This window comes from Phaethon aethereus (genome assembly GCF_964289735.1).
Source record: "Phaethon aethereus genome assembly, chromosome: 8".
Classification (NCBI taxonomy): Eukaryota; Metazoa; Chordata; class Aves; order Phaethontiformes; family Phaethontidae; genus Phaethon; species Phaethon aethereus.
This window is the reverse complement of record NC_138584.1, coordinates 6,140,011-6,160,003: the sequence shown is the minus strand read 5'-3', so window position 1 is coordinate 6,160,003 and position 19,993 is coordinate 6,140,011. Positions and strand designations below refer to the sequence as shown.

Genomic DNA, 19,993 nt, shown 5'->3' with positions numbered 1-19,993 from the left:
CGTTCAGCAGAAGCCGCCCAGGGGCCACCCACCTCAGGCAGCCCCCCATCGATGCCCGCCCCACACCAGGATTGCTGGGGACAGCCCCACACCGCAGCGCTGGCCATCACCCGTGCCCTGCGATTGCGCTGTGGGGTCTCAACGCTGCCGACACCGCGCTCACTGCGGCTGAGGGGGTGTAACCTGCCTTCCGGGGCAGGTGGCACGTAGACCAGAGATGGTGCCCCAGCCATGGGGGTCACTCCCCTGATGGCCACCCACGCTCCCCTGGCAGCGCCTCCAGCCGTCAGCTCGCTCTGGCTTTTTCCACACATGGAGCTTCCTTTAGAGTCCCACCTCTGGGATTACCGAGAAGGAGCCAAGAACCTCACACACATTCAAAAATCTATAGTAATGAGAGTTTGATGACCTTGGAAAGCAACCGGCAGGCACGGGAAGGACTCCAGAGATTTTCTTTTAAAACACAAAGATTTTTTTCAAGCCCATCTCTGGAAAACAAATGGGGGTAGAACGGGGCCGGTGCACACAGAGTCCAGCAGTGGAGATACACGGGGCACCTGTAGCTGCTGGTGGGATGGGGATGGTGCAGCTCGGGCATGCTGGCAGAGCCGCAGGAGCACCGATGGCAATGCCGGAGCTCGTGGCCTCCTCCCCAGGCTGGGCTGGCTCCCCGGGGCGCTGGGCAAGGAGGAGGAGGGCAGGCTGCAGCAGAGGAGCAGGGGATGGGAGAGGAGGGGACAGGGAGGAGAGCGGGACACAGGGAGGCAGCAACCTCAGGGCTGTTTGCAGCAATCCCAAAACCGAGGGAAATTAGGTCATCGTTCCACTAATTCATCTAATTACAGGCCAAAGCAGCTCTCTGGCGCGCTGAGCAATTAGCACCCTTTCCCTCCCCTCTCCCTGAGGTACAGCAGGTACCACCCTGCCCCTCCAGGAAGGCGGCTGGGTTCCCTAGGATACCCCAGCAGCCGAAACGCTCTCACATCAGCAAACCAGCTTGCTCCAACTCCTTTTCCGAAGCCTCCTCTTCCTCCCTGCCCCAGCGCAAGGGGTCAGCTGCGAAGCCCGGCCCCAGCAGCCGTTGGGATGCGTCGCCCCAGCATCACCCACAGCCCCCACAGCGTATCAGGCTGCTCATCCCCGACATATACAGGGATCTTCTACCCTTGATGGCACTTTCCCTTTCCCCTGTCCCCCTTCGGCACGGCCCCCGCGCCCCAGCCCCTGTTACCCACGAGGCTGCCGGGAGAACAGAAGAGGGACTTAATTAAGCCAGGAGCACCCCGAGGCTGGGGAGAGCTGCGTCATTAAATGGGTTGTAAGGTCAATAAGTACGATAAAGCACGGCCACTCAGCAGCACGTGGGAGAGAGAAGAGCACGGGCGCTTTCACCTTTCTCGCAACCAGCCAGCCAGGGCAGGGTAACCCAGCGCTCCCCAAAACACCGGCACAGAAGACGCACCGTGCCCAACGGTGCACCAGAGACCCCGAGGCCCTCCTTCAGACCCTCCTCAGCTTTTGCTCCTCCTGTCCTGATGCCTGGTGTCTAACCAGCCTCCCAAAACCATGGGGGAAAAGGGCATTTGCAGCCCCTGCGCTCACTCCAGCCAGGGCCGAGCATCTCCAGGGACGCTCCCGGGCTGGACACGAGCTCCAGCCCTTCTCCTGAGATCTTGCCAATGCAAGCCCGGCACCGTGAAAAGCCCAGTTAGAAGGCTCCTGGGGACAGACAGCTCTATCGTACCACCACAGAGCAGCACGAGCCATGGCGGAGCGACGGAGGTGGAGCTGCCGCCGCTCCCAGCCCCACCGCACGCCTCTGCCCCGGGGCAGGACCGTCGCCCGGGGCACCGCTGGTCCAGCGCGGCGGCAGGGAGCAGGACGCCCCGGCTGCCAAGTCCTCCGCTAACCCAGATTTGTTTGAAGGGCTCGGGAGCCGCCGCGCCGAGCCTGCAGGCAAGGTTCGGGCGGTTTCAGGGCACTCCTTCCCCGCGCTCCAAATTAGCTGCTAAGAATGGGACTCCTCTGTGGCAAGGTGACATGCTCCTTGTCATCGCTGGGGGACGAGGGACACCACCAGCCCTTTCGGAAGGAGTTCTGGACAGATCGCCAGAGCGAAGTGGTTGCGCTACGGACGCGTCTCGCGACCGACGACAGAAAGATGACCCGCCGCCACGAAGCGGGCGCCCGCGCGCCCTTTCGCCGGCACAGCCGCAGCTCCTGGCGAGGGCGGACGCGCCGGGAGCGCGCGCTGCCGGAGCCGCTGCCGGAAAACCCGTCCGTCCCAGAGCCTCCGAGCAGGGTCTGAGCAGCCCTGGACCACCTTTAGACCAATTGAGGTGGCTGGAAAGAGCCAAGCAAGCTTCCAGGCATGCCGGGATGGCTTCTGCCTGCTTTTCCCCAAGCCCTTCGATGGTTCTAAATAACAGACGTCCCCTCTCCCCAACAGCCAGGCTTCGCTCGTGCGCACAGACACCCCCTCCACATCACCGCTAATAATAAATGCGAGGCTCAAAACACACCGTCCTGCTTCAGGCTCCAGCATCTCACCTGCTAATTGCTTATTTACCCTCTAAGCATGCCAATTTTTTTTTCTTTTTTTTTTTTTTTTTTTGTAGAGAGACACCGGTATTACCCAGCACGACCCATTTCTCATTTACTTATTGACATGCCTTAAGGTTTCTTACAGCTCCTCAGGACACGCAGCGCAGAGATGGGACTCGAGCTGTGACAAACCTTTGTGCTGACGCGGGGCAGCAGCTCCGGTATCTGTAGAACGATTTAAACCCTTTTTGAACACTTACAATATCCACGTCTGATGTTCTAATAATTATTTTTTATTTTTAGGCAAGGACCCAAACTAAAATTACTTCTCACCATCCAAGTTATTTGAAAAAGCTGCCAGATTGGGCTATAAAAATCCCAATGATCTCATGCTTTTCATCATATGTACTGGAGGGGAAAAAAAAAAAAAAAGGAAAAAAAAGTGAAGGCGTTTTTATAGGTCACCCAGGCAAAGGGGTTAGTTTTACTTCTTCAGAGGAAAGAGGGAAGAGAATTCAGGTGGAGAAAAGAGCAGAGAGGAGCTATTGGAAGAATGCAAATGAGAGGAGAGGCAGGATGGGAAATATATGCTAATCCCCAAAGTATAATTGAATAGTGAGCAATCACCAGCAGACAAAAACATGCTTTCGGCGGCGGGGGGGAACCAAAATAAAATCCAATGCTTTCTGTTTGCAACCCAGATGATTATTTTATCTTATTTATTTACAGGCTGCGGAGCGAAGGGCGAGCTCCCGCTGGGCCCGCCGCACCTGCAGGCTCCGGGGCTGGCAGAGCGATGCTCAGCCCGCGGGCACCGCTCCAGCTCGCAGCAGCCGCGCAAAGCGCACGCCCTCGCCTCCGGCTGAAGACCAGCACCTATGGATTTCTTTTCCCGGGGAGGGGATACAAAAAATTTAAAAAAAAAAATCTCATTTAAAATTACTCTGTGCTCTTTGGGACTTCGCAGAATAATCCATGAGTGATGTTTGGTGACCCTGCCCACACAAAGCGCTTTTACTAGCATGGAGCCAGCACCAAATTCGGCCACTATCACTCACTATGGCATCCCACCGTGCCTCCGCTGCCCGTGCCAGGGGCTGCGCATCGCGCCCGCTCCCGTCCCCATCATCCCATCCGGAGCGGCACCGGCAGCCCCGAAGCCTCAGCCCTTGGGGACAGCACACACAGCTCGGGGAACAGAATCACAGAATCACTAAGGTCGGAAAAGACCTTTAAGATCATCAAGTCCAACCGTCAACCCAACAGCACCGTGCCCACTAAACCATGCCCCGAAGCGCCGCGAAGGGCTTCACACCGGGGACACCAAGCAAAGGCTGAACCCGCAGATGAGCAGGTCAACCCTCGATTCATCCCGCCGCCCCAAACTGAGCATCCCTCGACCATTCCCATCAGGGACCGCTGCAGAGGCACGTGGACACAAGCCGTCCCAGCGAAGGGCAGCTCCGGGGCGTGCTGGGTGGAGGGAGGGATCGGCCGAGACAGACTAATCTCAGCTCAAAATCTGGGGCAGGGAGAGGGGGCTGGCTGGCTGACGCACAAATTAGTATTTATAATTAAGTGGAAAGGCCCCTGAGGGCTTGCACTGCCACCTGACTCTACGAGGGAGACTACTTCATAATTAATACACTGGTCAAACGGCTCACGGAAAGTAAGTTACCTGATGAATTTACCCCATTTTTGCCCTTTTCTGCTGGTGATTCAATCCCTCCCCTCTCTGCAAACAGCATCATGAGTAGCAGGATCTACTCGACGCTCTTGGGTCCAAACCCCACTCGAGGCAGGGCCAGCGGGATCGGGTCGCCCACCCTGAGGGTGCCCCAGCAGAGCGCAGCGGTCCTGCTTTGGGGATGCCAAGGGACAGGGACACCAGGTCCAAGTCCTGCCCTCAGCGCAGAGCAGCCTCAAAGCTTCCATCACCTTCACGTTCCCTTTCTAGGTTTTGGGGCCGTGACACAAGTGGATTGCACTGCTGCAAAGCTGCTGATCCCGTCTTTCCTGGCAGCTTTGAGAGCCCCGAACTGGGCACCGCCGCCGCCCTAAAAGGTGTGAGACGAGGGTGAACGACAAAAATCTGCCTTCACCGGCCTTTGATTTGGGGGGGTGAAAAGATCCCCCAAGGCCACCTCTTCCTGAAGAAGCCCCCAGGATTCGGTGCACGAGGGAGCATTGCCAGGAGGCTGGAGAGCCGGCCCCGCAAAGCACGGCGCGGGCGACCGCGTACCACGGCGGGAGCCGTCTGAACTCACGCCAAAGGAGAGGCGCAAGACCCCAGGGGTATTCACCCAAACCTGGGTGATACCATCTCCCCACGTGAGGACGTGGTGGGAAATAACCCTTTTGCCCTTACCTCAAGCCAGGCTTTTACCCTGCAACCCCTCTCCCGACCGAGGTCCGCGGCAGCGCGATGAAACGGCACGTGGGGACGCGACAGCTTGGCCCGAGGCTTTACCCCACGAGGACGGGGGCTTCACCCCAGCCCGGGAGCTCTGCAAGGGTGTCGGGGCTGCGGAAGGAGCCACGGGGGACCGCACGGGGCGGAGGGGTGCCTGGGAGGGGAGGCGATGCCCCCGGGGACCAGCAGCTGCGTGGGAGGGACTGACTCACTCCGCAGCGCGGCGGCTGCGGGAAACCAACCGCCGAGGAAGAGGAGCCGGGAAGGACGGGGCGAAGCGCATGAGCGGCACACGGGCCGGGTCCTGCGCGGGGTGTGCCTGTCTCGGGGGGGATCCCCCATGTCCCCCCAACACCCACCCCCAGCAGCACAAAAGCCTTTTTTCCCCATGTCACCCACCCCGTCCCCTCGCCGGGGCGGGGAAACAGCCCTGCCCTTTATACAAGGTGCCGATGTCAGGCGCATCCCCTCGCCATGGCATATGGCACATGAATCATTTACAGAGCTGGGGAATTAATTATTCATCCAAACGAAAGACCAAACACTTTACTAATTGTCCTGGAAGGAAAGAGCTGGGAAGGGGGTGGGAGATGGGGCAGACAGCAGGTTGGAGACCGGCACCATTCATGAAAGGAAAAGAAGGGAAGAGGGGTGAGAGAAAAAAAAAAAAAGAGTCTTGTCTGGTGTGATCAAAGCATTGCTCCGGTTTTCGGACTCTTTACTGGTTTATCCCATAGGACAACGCTCCTTGCGACGGTACAGGCTTCGGCAGAGCAATCCCATGGGGATGCTGCGCCTGTGCTCTGATTTAACGCTTGTCCTCCACGCCCGGCATCCGCTCCCCCAAACTCCCTCGCCTGGAGGTTGCGCTGCTCTCCCTGCCTTAGGAAAATGCTGCCCCCGGGGGAAGAGCCTGTTCCCAGCCCGGGTGTGGACGCGTACACACGTGTGCTCTCACACACGCGTGGGGTGCCAGGCACGCTGCTGGGGCCGGCACCCCAAACCACAAGGGGATGCAGCATACGCATATTCCTGCACAGAGCTTCTGCCAGCACCCATTCGAGGGCTTCCCCCTCCACCTCTGGACCTCCGAGACCAAAAAGACCACCTAGGACATGCAGAATTTGGGTTGTGCAAGGTGCACTCAATACCGGAGGGCAAAGCGTCCTCGCCTCTGCCGTGGGGGAGCTCAGGGGAATTGCCAGAAGGGCACCGGCTGCTTTCCAGGACGGTCATCCCAAAATCCAGGCAGCACCACAATGAGGAAGGACCTGCCCTCCTCATCCCCAGGCTCACGTTGCAACCCCGCGCAGAGGAGAGCAGCCTGCCAGGAGCCACTCTCTCCCGCGGCTGAACATCAGGGCACGGGTGTGCACGGGATTTCACCGGGAGGGCAGAGGAAGCGGCCAGGCTCCCAGCCATCGGGGCTTGGAGAGCCGGGCTTTCCTCCGGCGGCACGGGCTGGTGCCCCTCCGGTGGGCTCCGGGTTTGCAATGAGCAGGGCAGGCACCGCCGGCGATCGTTCATTCCTGCCTTCCCTTGGCCGTGCTCCACCCCGCAAAATCCCGTGGTGCAAACCACAGTGCCCAAGGGCTTCACACAAAGCGTCCAGGTGTAGCGGCTGTTATTAAACCCTCCAAAAAACCCTGACGCCAGCTCTTCCTTTCAGCGACACTGGTGTATTTATCCTGGCTTTACAGCAACTGCTTCCCCGGCTCCCGAGCAGCACAACTTCACGAGGGCCTTTTAATTTCCATTTTGATTTTTTTTCCCCCATTGTTAGAAGCGTTCCCCTCACCCCTTCACCTCTCACATAACGTGTTATTGTATTACGGCTGTAAAAAGAAAAAGCCAGCGCGGTGCTATGATGCTCAGGCACTGGAGTGTGTGAAGCACACACCCACCTGGATATTTTCAGAGGGAGTTTTAACCCTTCTTTTTCCATGTTCTCCTTCAAACACGGCATAGGACAAGGCAGGCTGGTGTAGAGCCCTCATTCTCTATTCGTTATGCTAACAGCACCTGGGGAGCAGGCAGTCGATGCTCCAGTTGCTGATGGCTAAAGGTCCTTCAAGCCTCTTGGGACCACCGATTAAGAGGTCGCCAAGGTCCCGCTGCCTCTTCTGACCCTTTCTGACCAGTTTTCCCCTTTTTGGTCCAGGACGCTGCACTGAGCAAGTCAAGTCCGGCTTCGGCACCCGGTCAGGTCTGGTTCACGCATGGGCAAGGCGAACGTCCCCAAGCCCCAGGGGAAACACAGACATTCCCCTCCCCGGCCCTGCCTCAGAACGAATGAAGGTATTTTATGCACATTTTCGGAGAAAAATATTTTTAGCTGAGGGAGAACAGGCTGTTTTTTTCAGGCAGCAATGATGATTTGGAAACCACAGGTTATAAACAGAGCGGGTTTACAAATGTGACTATTAGTTCCCCAGTGGAAGCTTTAGCATCGGGGAGTTTTAGGTGGGCGTTGATTTCCACAGAGATGAAAAAAATCTGGATTTATTGACATGAGAGGCAAACACCAGTTGAACCCAAGTCAGTGCCATCCGTTCCTGCACAGGGTCCCAGGAGACTGTTCATGGCAGCAGCCCCTCGTTAGGCTAATTAAGCAGCAGGGAGAGCGTGCCCAGGATATCCCGCAGCTCATGGGAACCCCAGCGCTGTGTCTGTGGCCAGGATGCCACCTGCATTAAGCACCTCTTCTATCAGGTGGCAAAAAAAAGTCCAGAAAGGAAGAGTAATACACCCTGTGTCACCCTCGAAGGGACAAGGGCCAGCGAGTGTGATGCCAGGTCCCTCTAGGTCCATCAGGAATAGATCCTGGGGTGGGTCCTGCTCACGTGGATGTCCTCGCTGGTCCATCCTCATGGGATGCATCAGCATCCCAAATGGGTCAGCGCTGCCCTACACCTCTGATGCTCACAACATCCCCTCCACCACAGCCACTGCCCCTGGCTAAGTCGTGACGAGGTCCCAATGACCATTAATTCTCCCAGGCTCAACGGTCTCTCTCCAGACACTCACATATTAACCAAGCGGAAAGTTTTAGTCTGCAAAGACGATTCTGAACCCGCCGGTTGCCCGCACGCATCCCCCGAGCAGACTTCGCCACCCGCCTTACGCAACCGACACAGCACGAACCACCAAGCGCAAACCTTCTCCCGCGAGCTGTTTGCAAGTCATTTGCCAGCCGGGGATGATTTGCTGCAGAAATTTGCCGATAATTCAGCAGATCACACAGGCAAGAGTTTCTTGCTGGGGAGGCGCAGCCGCGACGCTGAAGAACGGCGACTTTGTCAGCACCGCACGGCGAAAGCAAGAGCCGAACAGCACAGCAGCGCCCGTGACCTGGTCCAGCTGATCGCCCCGTGACCCAATCCTCCCCAAAACTGGTCCAGGATGAAAATCTGGGCGTTGTCTCCTCCACCCATCACACAACAGAAGTCACCCCGAAAGCCGGGCGAGCCCGCGGCAGCGGGCACCGGCACCGCTGGGGTAAAGCCGGTGCGTACCCAGGCATTTCTCGGAGAGGTTTCCACCCTGCTGGAGCAAACATCAGGGTGCCAGCGGGGCGGCGGTGGCGAAGCGGACCCCAGAGGGCTGCGCCCCGCCGCCGGCGGTGTGGGGGGGACCCGGGCAGCTCCCGGCAGGGCAGCCGGCGCGGCGCTCGCGGCCCTTCACGGACAATTGATTCCCTGGCACGGGGCCCGGCGCGGCACCGAAAGAAGCTGGCGAGGATTTTGCGAGTGAGTAATTGCCGAGCGCTGACTCAGCACCGGCGCGGTTACACTCAGCTCGCCCGGAGCCGCGGGGAGGGGAGAGGTCCGCGGCGAACCCCTCTCCCAGCCCAGTGCTTCCCCTTGGCCCAGGCCCCGAAGGATGCCCGGGCCAGGAGACAGCCCACGGGCACTTCCCGGCCGCCTTCTGTGCACTCAGCCCAGCACCGCAGCTGCACAGCGAGGGTGACGCAGCCCCTCTCGTTGCTACCGGAGGTGGCACGTGTCCCACGCTGTCCCCAAAGATGCGACCAGGATGTGGCCGGGGATGTGACCATCTTTTCCCAGCCCAGGAGCTGTGCCTGGCTGCCCTCCCCGCAGCAGGAGCCTGCCTGGCCACAGAGCCCTCCTGAGAGCCACTTTGCTCCCCAGCGAGGCCGTCCAGGTCCGTGTAGGACCAAGGGAGTCAAAAGGTTCCCAGCCACGTTCTCTTCAAGCCTTCTCTCAACCACAGTCCCAAATTGCACCTCTCCACCAGGAGAGCACCAGGCTCAGCATCCCCCTTCCTCCTCCAAACAGCCAAACGAGTGTCATGTCCCATGTGGTGCCATTGTCCTGCAAGCCAAGAGACAGGACTGTGCAGCAAGCGACTGGGGAGCGACCCCAGATAGCCCACCTGGCTCCCGTGTCTCAGTTTCCCAACCAGCTCTGTAGCTGCTCTGCACCCAGCAGAGCTCAAAGCGCTCGGAGATCCACAGGCACCATCTGTTTGTACACATTAAAGCGGCTCCTCTGAACGTGGTGTGTCCATCAGCACGCAAAAAGATCCAGGCACCCCTTTCCCGGGGTCCCTCGGTGGCTGTAGGCACCCACCTGCCCTCCACACAGCGAGGGACCCCGGGCGGTCACCCTGGGGGGCTTCTGCTCACGCCAGTTGTCACTGTTGACTAGCACAAGCCCAAATGTCCCTGTTTGTTCCTATGTCGCCAGCACAGCCCATCAGACCGTGAGCAGGACTCAAATCTGGGCCACGTCCCCGGCAGGTGACACCACCAGCGACACAACCAGCACCCGCGAAACCCTGTGCACTACCACCCCCACCGTCGCTGCCGCACGCTGGGATGCTGAGCATCACCTGGGAACCAGACCCCATTCCCAAACCCCTTGGCACGGGGCCAAGGCTGGAAAGTGTTTGGGAAGTCGAAAGGAGAAGATATTCTCTCCCTCCCCTTGGGGTCTCTGACCAAGTCCTCTCCCAGACTGTGTCCAGTTGCTGATCAGGCCATAGTCCCACCCCATCCCCACCTCTCCCCATGAGGTGAGGGGATAGGTGACAAATGCCAGGCCACCAGCTGAGGAAAGCTAGACATGATGCCCTCAGAGCCAGCCTTCCTTGCCTGATGGGGAACCTTGGTCCCACCATCAGCTGCCCACAGCAAAGCCAACACAGGAGCCTCCAGCACAGGGAACCGTCCTCCCCTCCCTCATTGGGATGAAGAAACACCACTGACAACAGCAACCCAGGGCCTTGCCATGCGTCCTGGAGCTCATGTCTGCACCAGGACAAGCCCCCATGCCCAGCTGCCCAACCCCGCTGACAGCTCCACGCTGCCCAACTCACCCGCTGAGGACCACGATGAAGTCCATGACGTTCCAGCCGTTGCGCAGGTACGAGCCCTTGTGGAAAACGAACCCGAGAGCCACAATCTTAATCCCAGCCTCAAAGCAGAAAATCCCGATGAAGTAGGGCTCCGTCTTCTCCTGCCAGAGGGGAACCGGTGACACGGTGAGATGGGGAGATGGAGATGGGGCAAACACAGCACCAGTCCTTCCACACTGACCCAGCTCACATCCCATCCCACCTTCCTCAGTCCCATTCTCCCCTTTGGGAGCTTTCCCAGCCCTTCCTCAGCCAGTATCAACCTTGGAAACAAAAAGTGGGGGGCTACAACCCTTCAAATTGCCCAGTCCCCCTTCCCTACTTAGGGCTTAAACCTTCCTAAACCCTTTCCATGGAGGAGGAGTATGTGACAGCAGCCCCAGGAAGTCTGGAGGGGGTGGTCCTCAAGGAAAACTCCCGCCCTCCCACCCCAAAATCATCAGAAATTGGCTGGTAGGACGGTGTGGCACGCCTCGGCTGGCGCTCCCGTTCACCCACCAGACCCCCCGCCACGGGGATGGATGCAGGGTACTTACTAATCTCCGTGACATGGGCGTCTTGTCATCCTCGGGGAGGTGCTGCTCCAGAGCCAGCACGATGCAGTTGGCAATGATGGTCGCCAGGATCATGTACTCGAAGGGAGTAGAGGGGAGTTAAGGAGCACAGAAGAGGTGGATAACGTCTCCAACCCACCAGCCCACCCCCACCCACCCTTCATTTCACCTGCTCGTTGGCCACCACAATTTTTCCCCGCAGGAACAGCACACACACAGCCCAGCTTTCACCTCCTGCTCCCGGGCAGGAGGGTGAAGCCCACCTTGGTGCTGTTTGGAAACGAGAGGGGTGACAAGAGAACTGAGAGCCCCCAAGACCTTCCTCACTGGAGACCCGCTGAGCCTCATCAACCTCCTTCCCCAGTTCATGGGACATTAACCAACGGCCTCTGCTGGGCTGTGAACTCTTGGGAGAGAGATGCTGCTTGTGGTGGGAGGCCAGGAGATGGACACAAGCATGAAGGTGGACAGCAAGGCTCCGACCAGGCTGGGCTTCGTCTGGAAAAGGGTTTGGCATGGTCCCTGGCAGAGCCAGGGAGGCTCTCCCTGGCATGGCATGCTGGTGGCTGGGGCTGGCACATCCGTGCATGCCCTGGCCCTGCTGCTTGCCTTCTCTCGTCCATCACGAGGCAGCAGGAGATGGGGCTTGGAGGGCGAGGGGTGGCACAGCAGCCTGGTCCTAAAGTGTCCTCATGGGAGGGACCATCTGCACAGCCCGAGAAGGACAGGGCATCCCTAAGCAGGTCCTGGGGATCCAACCTGGATCAGCCCACCCTGTGCCCATGCTAGCAAGGTGGGTATGCCCCAGGAACAGAGGGTCCCTTGCCAAGCACCCTGGGGGTGGCGGGGCAAGCCCAGGCAGCACTGCGAGTTGCGGAGCACCAGGCTGAGCGTTTGCAACTCAACACACTGATGGCGCCTGGGTTGGAGCTTCAGTTCAGGCAAGGTGGAACCTCCCCATGGAGACATCCCAGCTCAGCCAGGCTTCAGCGAGACCCCAAGGGGTAGCAGCACCTTATCAAGAGGGTCTGGCTGGACCTTTACAAACATCCTAAATCCTACAGCCACGTCTAGGGCTTACACACCCTTCCCCGGGAGCAACCCCACCCCAGAACGAGGGGCAGCAGATGCTGGGAGCTGAGCGAGCGGGGAGGGGAGGCGGAGGAAGGGGCAGGCTGACGCCCAGGAAAGCACCCCAAACTCAGGTCCCTCCTGAGGGGCAGCCGGGAGCGAGGCGGGGGCGTGGAGCTCCCTCCTCCTGCCTGGCCCACTGCCAAGCCCCGGAAACAAAGCACTTCCAAAGCGACAGGATGACCACAGCTTTCCAGCTTCCCATCCATCGTTACCGTGTCTTTGCGATAAAAGCCTTGCCGTCCTCAATAACAAAATGAGGCGAGACCCATCAGCAGGCAGCACACCCCTTCTCTGCTCCTTTCGTGCCAAAATCCGGCAGCCGTCTTACTGTCAGCACCGGCATCAGTGACCATCCCGGGAGGGGACTGCCACCTTTCCCCAGGCTCACGTCTGTGGAAAGGGGGTGTGATCCCACCTGGGATGGATTTGCCCATAAAGAAATCACCCACGCTCCCACCACCCCAAGCTGGCACGGGGAGCAGCACCCCGGCTAAGCCCTTCCCCACCGCACCGACCTCCTCCAGACCCGGCAGCTTCAGGCTCGCGCCGCTCGGGCCGGGAGGTGCCAAGCGCCCGTGCCGTCCCCCCCGCAAAAAAGGGATGATTTTCTCTTTTGCAACCTTGCTTTTTGGCTGCCGAAGTCACAGACTACAGCGAGATGCTTTAAACCGGTGGCCCTGAGCCCACAGGCAAGAGGAGGCATCGGAGCGCTGGCCACAAGCACGGGAAACTGGAAAGCACGAAGCGACCCTGGCGGCGGCAGCGCCGCGCACGCTGCGGCACGCGGGCGAGGTGGGATCGGGGCCGGGCATCGGAGCAGGTCCCCGGAGAGCTGGCCAGGAGGGGCAGCCAAGGAGAGCCTGCAGGATGTATTCAGCCCCGCAGGGAGAAGAGCCAGGAAAGATTCAGCCAAGGCATTTAAAAGGCCACTCAGTGAAATTAATAGTTGCTAAGTTAAAGGCAAACCAAAAGAGAGAGCGCTGCAGAGCTCACTGCTGCGGGCTCGGACCTCCGTGCCAGCCAGGAGTGAATTGCGAGCAGCTCCCTCGGCTCAGGGCGGGGGGGGCCAGACCCCAAAAGTTTTCCTCCGAGGCTTAACGCAAGGGAGGATTTCAACGCATGGCTCCTGCGAAAGCCACGTACTTTCCCTGCTTCCCACCTCTGGCCGCACGCTTCAGCTGATGCGCGGGCTGCGGCGCTTGGCCCGGAGCCACCAGCCTATTTGGGGTCTTTTTGTTTCATTTTCCTGAAAGTCTGCAAGCAATTAGCACAGGCTTAAAAGAAAACAGCGTGCGAGTACGGCGGTGCAGCCAGCTCCCTGGGCGCTAGGCACATTTGCCTAGATGAGAAGTGTGGGAACGGCGTGGCGAGCCCGTCTGTCCGCCCCAGCGTGGCTAACCCCACCGAGCATCCCGCGCCCCTCCCCACCGTGCCAGGCATCCTCTGCCACCGCCTCCCTCCTGCGGCCGATAGTCCCGTGGGGGAAACCCCCCCGTGGGAAAATCCCAACTTCTCCAAAGCCTGCAGCGTGGAAGCCCTGCCCGGCAATGGCCGGGGGGCTCAGGACCACCTCTAACGGCTCAGCTCACCCTTGTATTTCCTTGCTGGCTCCAACATCTGGCTCGACAGCGCAAGGACAGTGCACATGTGTCGCGGCGCGGGACCACGTCCCCACCCCATCTCCGGCGAGCGCGTGGCACACGGGTCAGCAGATACTGAGCCGAAGGGAAACAGGCAATAGCTGCTCTAAGCCGTGGCCTAAGCACGAGGTCGCTGCCAGAAGCGACCCTCCAAACCCCCCTGGCCCAGTTCCCTGAGGACCCGAGCCCAGGTTATCGCATCTGGAGCTGGGCGAGAGCTGCAAAGCATCCACCCCATGGAAACAAGCCCCCGTAGCTCCAGCTGTGCCAGGTTTTGAGAGGCCAAGGGTAAGAAAACCCTCCCCAGGGGAGAGCAGGAACATGTGGCTAAACCAGGGGGAACTTTTATCCACACACTTCACTTCTGCCAAGCAAGCATCCTCCCAGCTGAGGGCTGGAGTCCACCGGACAACGCTCCATCACTCCTTTGTTTCCTCTCTCTTTAGATGTCTAATTACACAACCTTCCAGCCACCCAAAACGCAGCGTAGCACTTGCCTCCCTCCAGCCTTCTCCTCCTCCTTCATCTGGCTTCTCCTAGAGGACCATTAGGGAGCTGATAAAAATAGGTTTTCTTATTGATTTATCTCCTTTACCCAACGCTCTCTCCCCTGCACCGTTGACTTGTTTCCTTAGCAACTCGGCCGATCCCAGTGCACACCACACCTGCAGCTCCACGCTTCCCTCCCGGTGCATTCGAGGTGGGCAAGGTGCCCCCAGGCCATGTGGAGCCCATCCCCACACACTGAGCCATGTCCCAGCCCACCCAGAGCAGGCACCGCAGGCTAACCCCATGCCTGGAGCTGGAGCTCCTTGATGGGTCTGGCAGGAGCTGGCAGGGAGTACCAGGGATGGATCTAGGAGCACCAGCCACTGATGACTCCTTGCTTCCACCTGGGACCCCCCATCTTCACCTTCCTCCCCAACCAGGAGCCAAAACCAGCCCACCCAGAACATCTATATTGCTAACGCAGGGAGCGTGCCCAGCTCCAAGCCCTGGAGATGGATTGATGGTGCCGACGGCACGTTGATGCAACCTCCCCATGAGGCTGGGTGCGAGAGAAATCCCTCCCCAGACACGGGCAAGGGCCAGGAGCTGCAAAGAGCCCCTCTCCATCTCTCCACTTCAGTGACCATGCCTTCTCCCCACTCTGGGCATGCAGGTGGGGAAGGAGCAGAAGAGCCAGAGGAGTGAGGCCACATGGGCATCTCCAAAAGGGCTCTTTGGGAAGCTTACCTCAGAGGGCCAACGAGAAGGGCAGGAACGATTTAACCCCTCACCCTGCCTGCGTCACCCAGCACCAGCATCTCCTAGCAGCTTAAGTCTCCATTTCCCACCGCTCCCCAGGCTTCCCCCAGGACCTGCTGCGCTGAGAGGTTTTCCCTGCTCCCCAGGTGTCAACGAGAAGGAGCTTCAGTTCCTACGTCTGTGGACTTCATCTTGCCGGTCCCAGCCCCGCCACTGCTGCCTGCCCCATGCAGACACGGTGTGACGGGAAAAAAAAACACCCCTTCAACATCCCCATCCCTAGGACACGCTAACCCCCCTCCGCTCTGCATACCCCAGCAGGAAAGCGAGCACCTCCTCTCCAAGGATATTTTGCATGAGAAACCCAAAATGCCAAACGGAGCAAAGACCATGAGCAGTCCTAATTCAACTCTGGGGTTCCCCAGCCCTACAGCACCTCCCTGGCTTGTCCCCGAGGACACGAGGGATCTCCCCCCGCACCAATAAGGCTACCCAGTGCCCTCAAGCAGCCGTAGAGCCATGGCCTCTCGTGGCTGTCCCCATCCCTGCGCCCTGCCACCCAGCGCTCCCAGCCCACCCATGCTTTGCTAGGCTCGATGGAACGTGACGTCCAGAGGGCCAAGGTGCTGACAGACCCCCCCCTCCCAAATCCTCCCGCCACGCTTTGAACGCGAGCCAGCTCCTGGGTGCCCGTTACGCACAGCAAAACGGGCTCAGGAGAGCGAGCGTGGGCTTGGGGTTGTGCTTGTGTCCCTGCACAGCTCGCAGAGAGCACCCAGGCAAGGAGCCTGCCTAAATCCCACTGCACAGACGTGCCTCGGCTGGGGAGGCTCCGCTCGCTGCCTGTGGCCACAGACGTTGCTGCCTATGACCCCAAAACGTGGTGGTCTGGTCTCCGTCGGGGGCTAAAACCGAAGGCAGTGCCCGCCGGGGCAGAGCTGCCCGCACTGCTGCCGCTCCCGTAGGGATGCGGGGTGCCCGCCTGCCACGTGCAAACGGCTCCGTGGAGAAGTGTCTCCTTCTCCCCCGCCTCACCCTGTGCTTAAAAACTGGAAATCAAATCTCTCCTCTTTTTTCTTTTTTTTTAAACAAAAAAGAACCACATCATGTGATTTTCCTGCCTTAACATCAGTTTTTTAACTTTGGTTGCCACAGTAACAGGATGCAACTTGGCGTCACCATGACAACAGCTGCCTCTGTTTAAATTCACCATCTGACAGGCAGCCTCGCTCTCCCCGGCTTTCAAAAAGATGGACCTGCCATTACACCTACTCGCCCCTCCCCAAAAAGAAAAAAAAAAAATTTAAAATCTGATGAATGAAGGGCAGAAAAACAGCCTCGGAGGAAAGAGAGACGGCTTGGGTAGCGCGAGGAGGGAGCTGCCCAAGGACGGCACGACACGGCGCGGCCCTTCCCGCAGGGAGGCGAGACCTGCCGAAATTTTGGCTGGGCAAAAGCGAAGGCGCAGCAGAGGTTTGCCTGGGTGGGGTATGACGCTGGCAGGGTCCCCGAGGGGCAATGCCCGCGCAGCATCAGAGATGCCCAGGTCAAAGCGGGAGTCGCCCCGAGCACAGCGCTCCAGGCACGCGTGGGCTGCGCGTCCCACGGAGCGAAATCCCCAGGCGCGGCGGGCTGGGGGTGCGCACCGGGGCTTTGCAGACACCCCGGCTGCTCGTGGCCGGCCCAACGCCAGGTTTGGTCCTCAAAGGGGCTGAGATAGGAGAAAGCCCTCGCTGCAGGGAACAGCAAGGTCCCCAGAGGACCGCTGGACATCCCTCTCCTCCGCCAAACCGGGGGGACAGGCACGGGGGGCCAGCGTGCGTCTGCAGCCGCGGGCTGTCCTTGGGGACGTAGCCAGAGCCTCACAGTGTCATCTGGCCCTTCTGGGGCGGGAGAGGGAACTTATCCAGGTCAAATATGATTAAGCAGATGAAGAACGGAGCAGATATAGATGAGCTGCAGCCCATTTCATGTGCTAACTGAATTGCAGCTTTCCAGGCAGCCAAACAAATGAAATCAGGGCTAAAGGCCTGGCCATCAGCAGGAGAATGGGCAGGACGAGGCTGTTTTCAGAAGGAGGAGTAGATGTTTCTACAGCCAAACCAGCAGCTGCCTCACGTTTTGGGCAGGACCAGTAAAAAGAGCATCTCCAGAAGAGGTAACACAGCGGGCTTTCCAGGGAGAAACTCAGCAAAGACTAGTCGTCCCCCCGAGCCGCATCCCAATCCCGGTTTCTCGTATTTCTCCTCCTTCCCATCCATGCATCATCCCTATTTACACTGGGAAGCCAAACTGCAGAGGCTGCTGGTTATAATTGTACGGTTACCCAGCAGATATACAGGCCTGAATCACCAGTTATTTTTAGCTCTATTACCTAGTCAACTGGAGCTGGATGAAGAAGAGCCTCCACTCCTCTCCACGCTCCACCCCGGTCCCCTTGGCTTTCCTCGGTGCCGTGCCCATCCTGAGCTGCAGCACCAGGACTGGCCCTCCCAAGGCCACTCATTGACTGTGGCCGAAATCGAACGCTTGCCCCCCCTGAAACCACCCTTGCCCTTGCCCGGGAGCGATGCCACAGGCTCTGGGCCAGGCAGCTGAGATGCTCAGGCATTTTCACTGGCCCTACCGAAAGGCACCGGCTGCACGTGCCAGGCTACAGCTACAAGGATGGGAACAACTCGCCTGGCCAACCTCGCCAAACTCATCACCAAAAAGCCTTGTCCATCCCCGAGCCCTCGAGAGCTCAAGCGGTGCAGAGGGGCTCCGGGGTGAATGAATTTCTTCGAAAGAAATGGCAGCCAGGCAGGGGACGGCCAGGGATGCTTAGATCCCACGCCTGGAGCCGCCCGTTCCCAGCACTCACACAGGGATACGTCACTTACTTCTGGAAAAAAAAAATATAAAATGAGCCCATCTCCCTCATGCATTGCAAATTCCAGGAAAGAAGAATGCTGGGGAGTTTTTAGCGCGTGGTGGTAAAGCTCTAGTCTCTAGGAGACAGCGGCTGCCTGGAGATGAGACATCACGCCGGCACGGGACCCCAGCCCACGCGGGGAGCGCTGGGCCGCCGGCAGCACCCCAGCTCCTTCTTCCTTTAAACGAAAGCCACAGGGGCGAGGGCCCTCCCACACCGTGCTGAAAAAGCACATGAATAATTCGGCATATTCTGGAAAAGCAGGCAGGCCGGCCCGGCCGCTGCCCTGCAGGGCTCTGAGCTGAGCCGCCACATCCCCATCGTGGCTACCACACCGACGCTCCTGCAGCCGCCCACCCAGCGGGCGCTGCCGGCAGAGGCAGATTTACGGATGCCACGGGGAATTCGGCCCCATCCCGAGCTGCCCCTTCACCCCCAGGTCACCCCCCCCAAGCCTGGGGGCTTTGTGGCTCCCCAGCCAGGACCAGCTCCTGCTTTGACAGAGGCTCAACCTGATGCGTCGGCGCTGCAAAGGGACTATTTCCCCAGTGATGCTCAGCCGGGCGGGTGACCTGTCCCGCATCCCTGTGCCTCTCCAGAGGCTGTCCCCGAGGTACCTGTTGCAGCAGACCGAGGCGTTGCTGCTCGGCACCGGGGCGAGCTCTCCCGTGCCCGCCGGAGGAGCCGGCAAGTTAACCAACAAGTTGCAGGGAGAGCAAGCAGCAGCAGCAAGAGCTGCACGTAATCGCCACTGCAGAAAACAGCACGGGGAGGGTCCTGAAGCCAAAGCGCGGCCAGGCTGAAGTTTTCAGGCTTGGCTCCTCGGTGGGGGCAAAGCCCAGGAGGGGTCTCGGCGGGCAGCAGGGTGCGAGCCCGGCGTGCGGCGGTGCCGGGCGCCGGCCCGGAGGCACCCACAGCGAGGGCAGGAGGGAAGCACGTAAAGGACGGAGGAGCAGGGGAAGGAGCGGGGGGTACCCGCACCCTCCCCCCAGCCCTAGGAACGGGGTCCCCAGGATAAGCGGCGGTGCCCTGCGCCGGCCCCGCAGGGGGCCGTGGGGCACAGCCGGAGGCTTTCAGCACCTTCCTCCCTGCCGCAGGGAAGGGGCGGCCAGCTGCCGGAGCCGCCGCGGGGGCCGGGGGCTGCAGCGCGGGGACGGCCGTGCCCTGCCAGGTGTCATCGGCAGCAAAGGGGGCACACGCCGGCGGGCGCAGGAGGGGACAAAGCCGCCGCCCAGCAGGGTCTGGAGATTCGCGAGCTCCCGGGGGGTCCATCCCCAACGGGATGGGTGGCAAAACTCCAGCAAGACACCAAGGCACAAGAGGAAAGGCCATGACCACCCTCCCCTCAGCCACGCGTGTGCAAGGCACCCCAAAGCGTGCGGGGTTAAACGGGGATCAGAGGCACCCCCCTTGCCAGACTTCCAAATCCAAGCCTGAGGAGGGGCCGGGGGGGGCTCCCCGTGGGGAGAAGGGGCTCAGCCCCCCGCTAAGCACCGAGCAGAGCACGGGAGGGGAAGCAGCAACAGGGCGAGGAGAGCATCCCCGGGGACGGGGCACCCATCTCTGCACGACGCAGGAGAGCGGAAGGCAGGCGCTTACCTGCCGGCTAGTGCCACACGCACGTGTCCTGGGCGGCCACCGAGGCAAATCCGGGGAGCAAGGGGGGCTCGGAGGGGCGCAGAAAGGATATGGCCAGTCGATGAGCTTCTTGGCGTATTTCCTGACTATGTTCTCCTCCCCAAAGAGAAAGAGCGATCTGTTGACAGTGAAGCAGTTCTGCCGGACGGGGATGGGGTTGTACAGAGCCATAGTCCGGGCTCTCTGCGCTTTGGTTTGCTTGAAGGCTCCCGGGGTCCCTCCCGCAGCAGCAGGAGGTCCTTGCCGGCTCCGGTTCTGGTCGGAGCCCCCATCTCCGGAGCCCAGCCTGCCGGCCACCGCCTCCCCAAAGCGAGCCATCCTGGAAGAAAACACACAGGTGAGCCGAAGCAGCACTACCAAGGCGGGGGGGGGGGGAGAAGAGGGAGGGGGGTTGCAGGGCGCAGTCCCAACCACAGCCCCCTCCTCCTCTCACGGGTGATGCTCAGCTCCTCCGTCTCTCCTCCATCTCTCCGGGGGAGCAGGGACCCGCGTGGAGAAGGAGAGGCGGCAACGCACAGCACCAGCTCAG

General features: G+C 60.0%; 1 protein-coding gene across 1 annotated transcript in view; it reads right to left on the bottom strand.

Annotated features, from left to right (window-relative positions):
* CACNA1E (calcium voltage-gated channel subunit alpha1 E) overlaps positions 1-19,783 on the bottom strand; it is a 95,772-nt gene extending 75,989 nt beyond the window's left edge. Inside the window, exons 1-3 of the mRNA XM_082002825.1 lie at positions 19,517-19,783; positions 10,873-10,978; positions 10,298-10,437 (exon numbers count right to left, since the gene is read on the bottom strand). Of these exons, the coding sequence (XP_081858951.1) occupies positions 10,298-10,437; positions 10,873-10,978; positions 19,517-19,782 (512 nt within the window). The 5' untranslated portion in view covers position 19,783. The remainder of the gene's footprint in view (positions 1-10,297; positions 10,438-10,872; positions 10,979-19,516) is intronic.
* Positions 19,784-19,993: the final 210 nt, after the last annotated feature.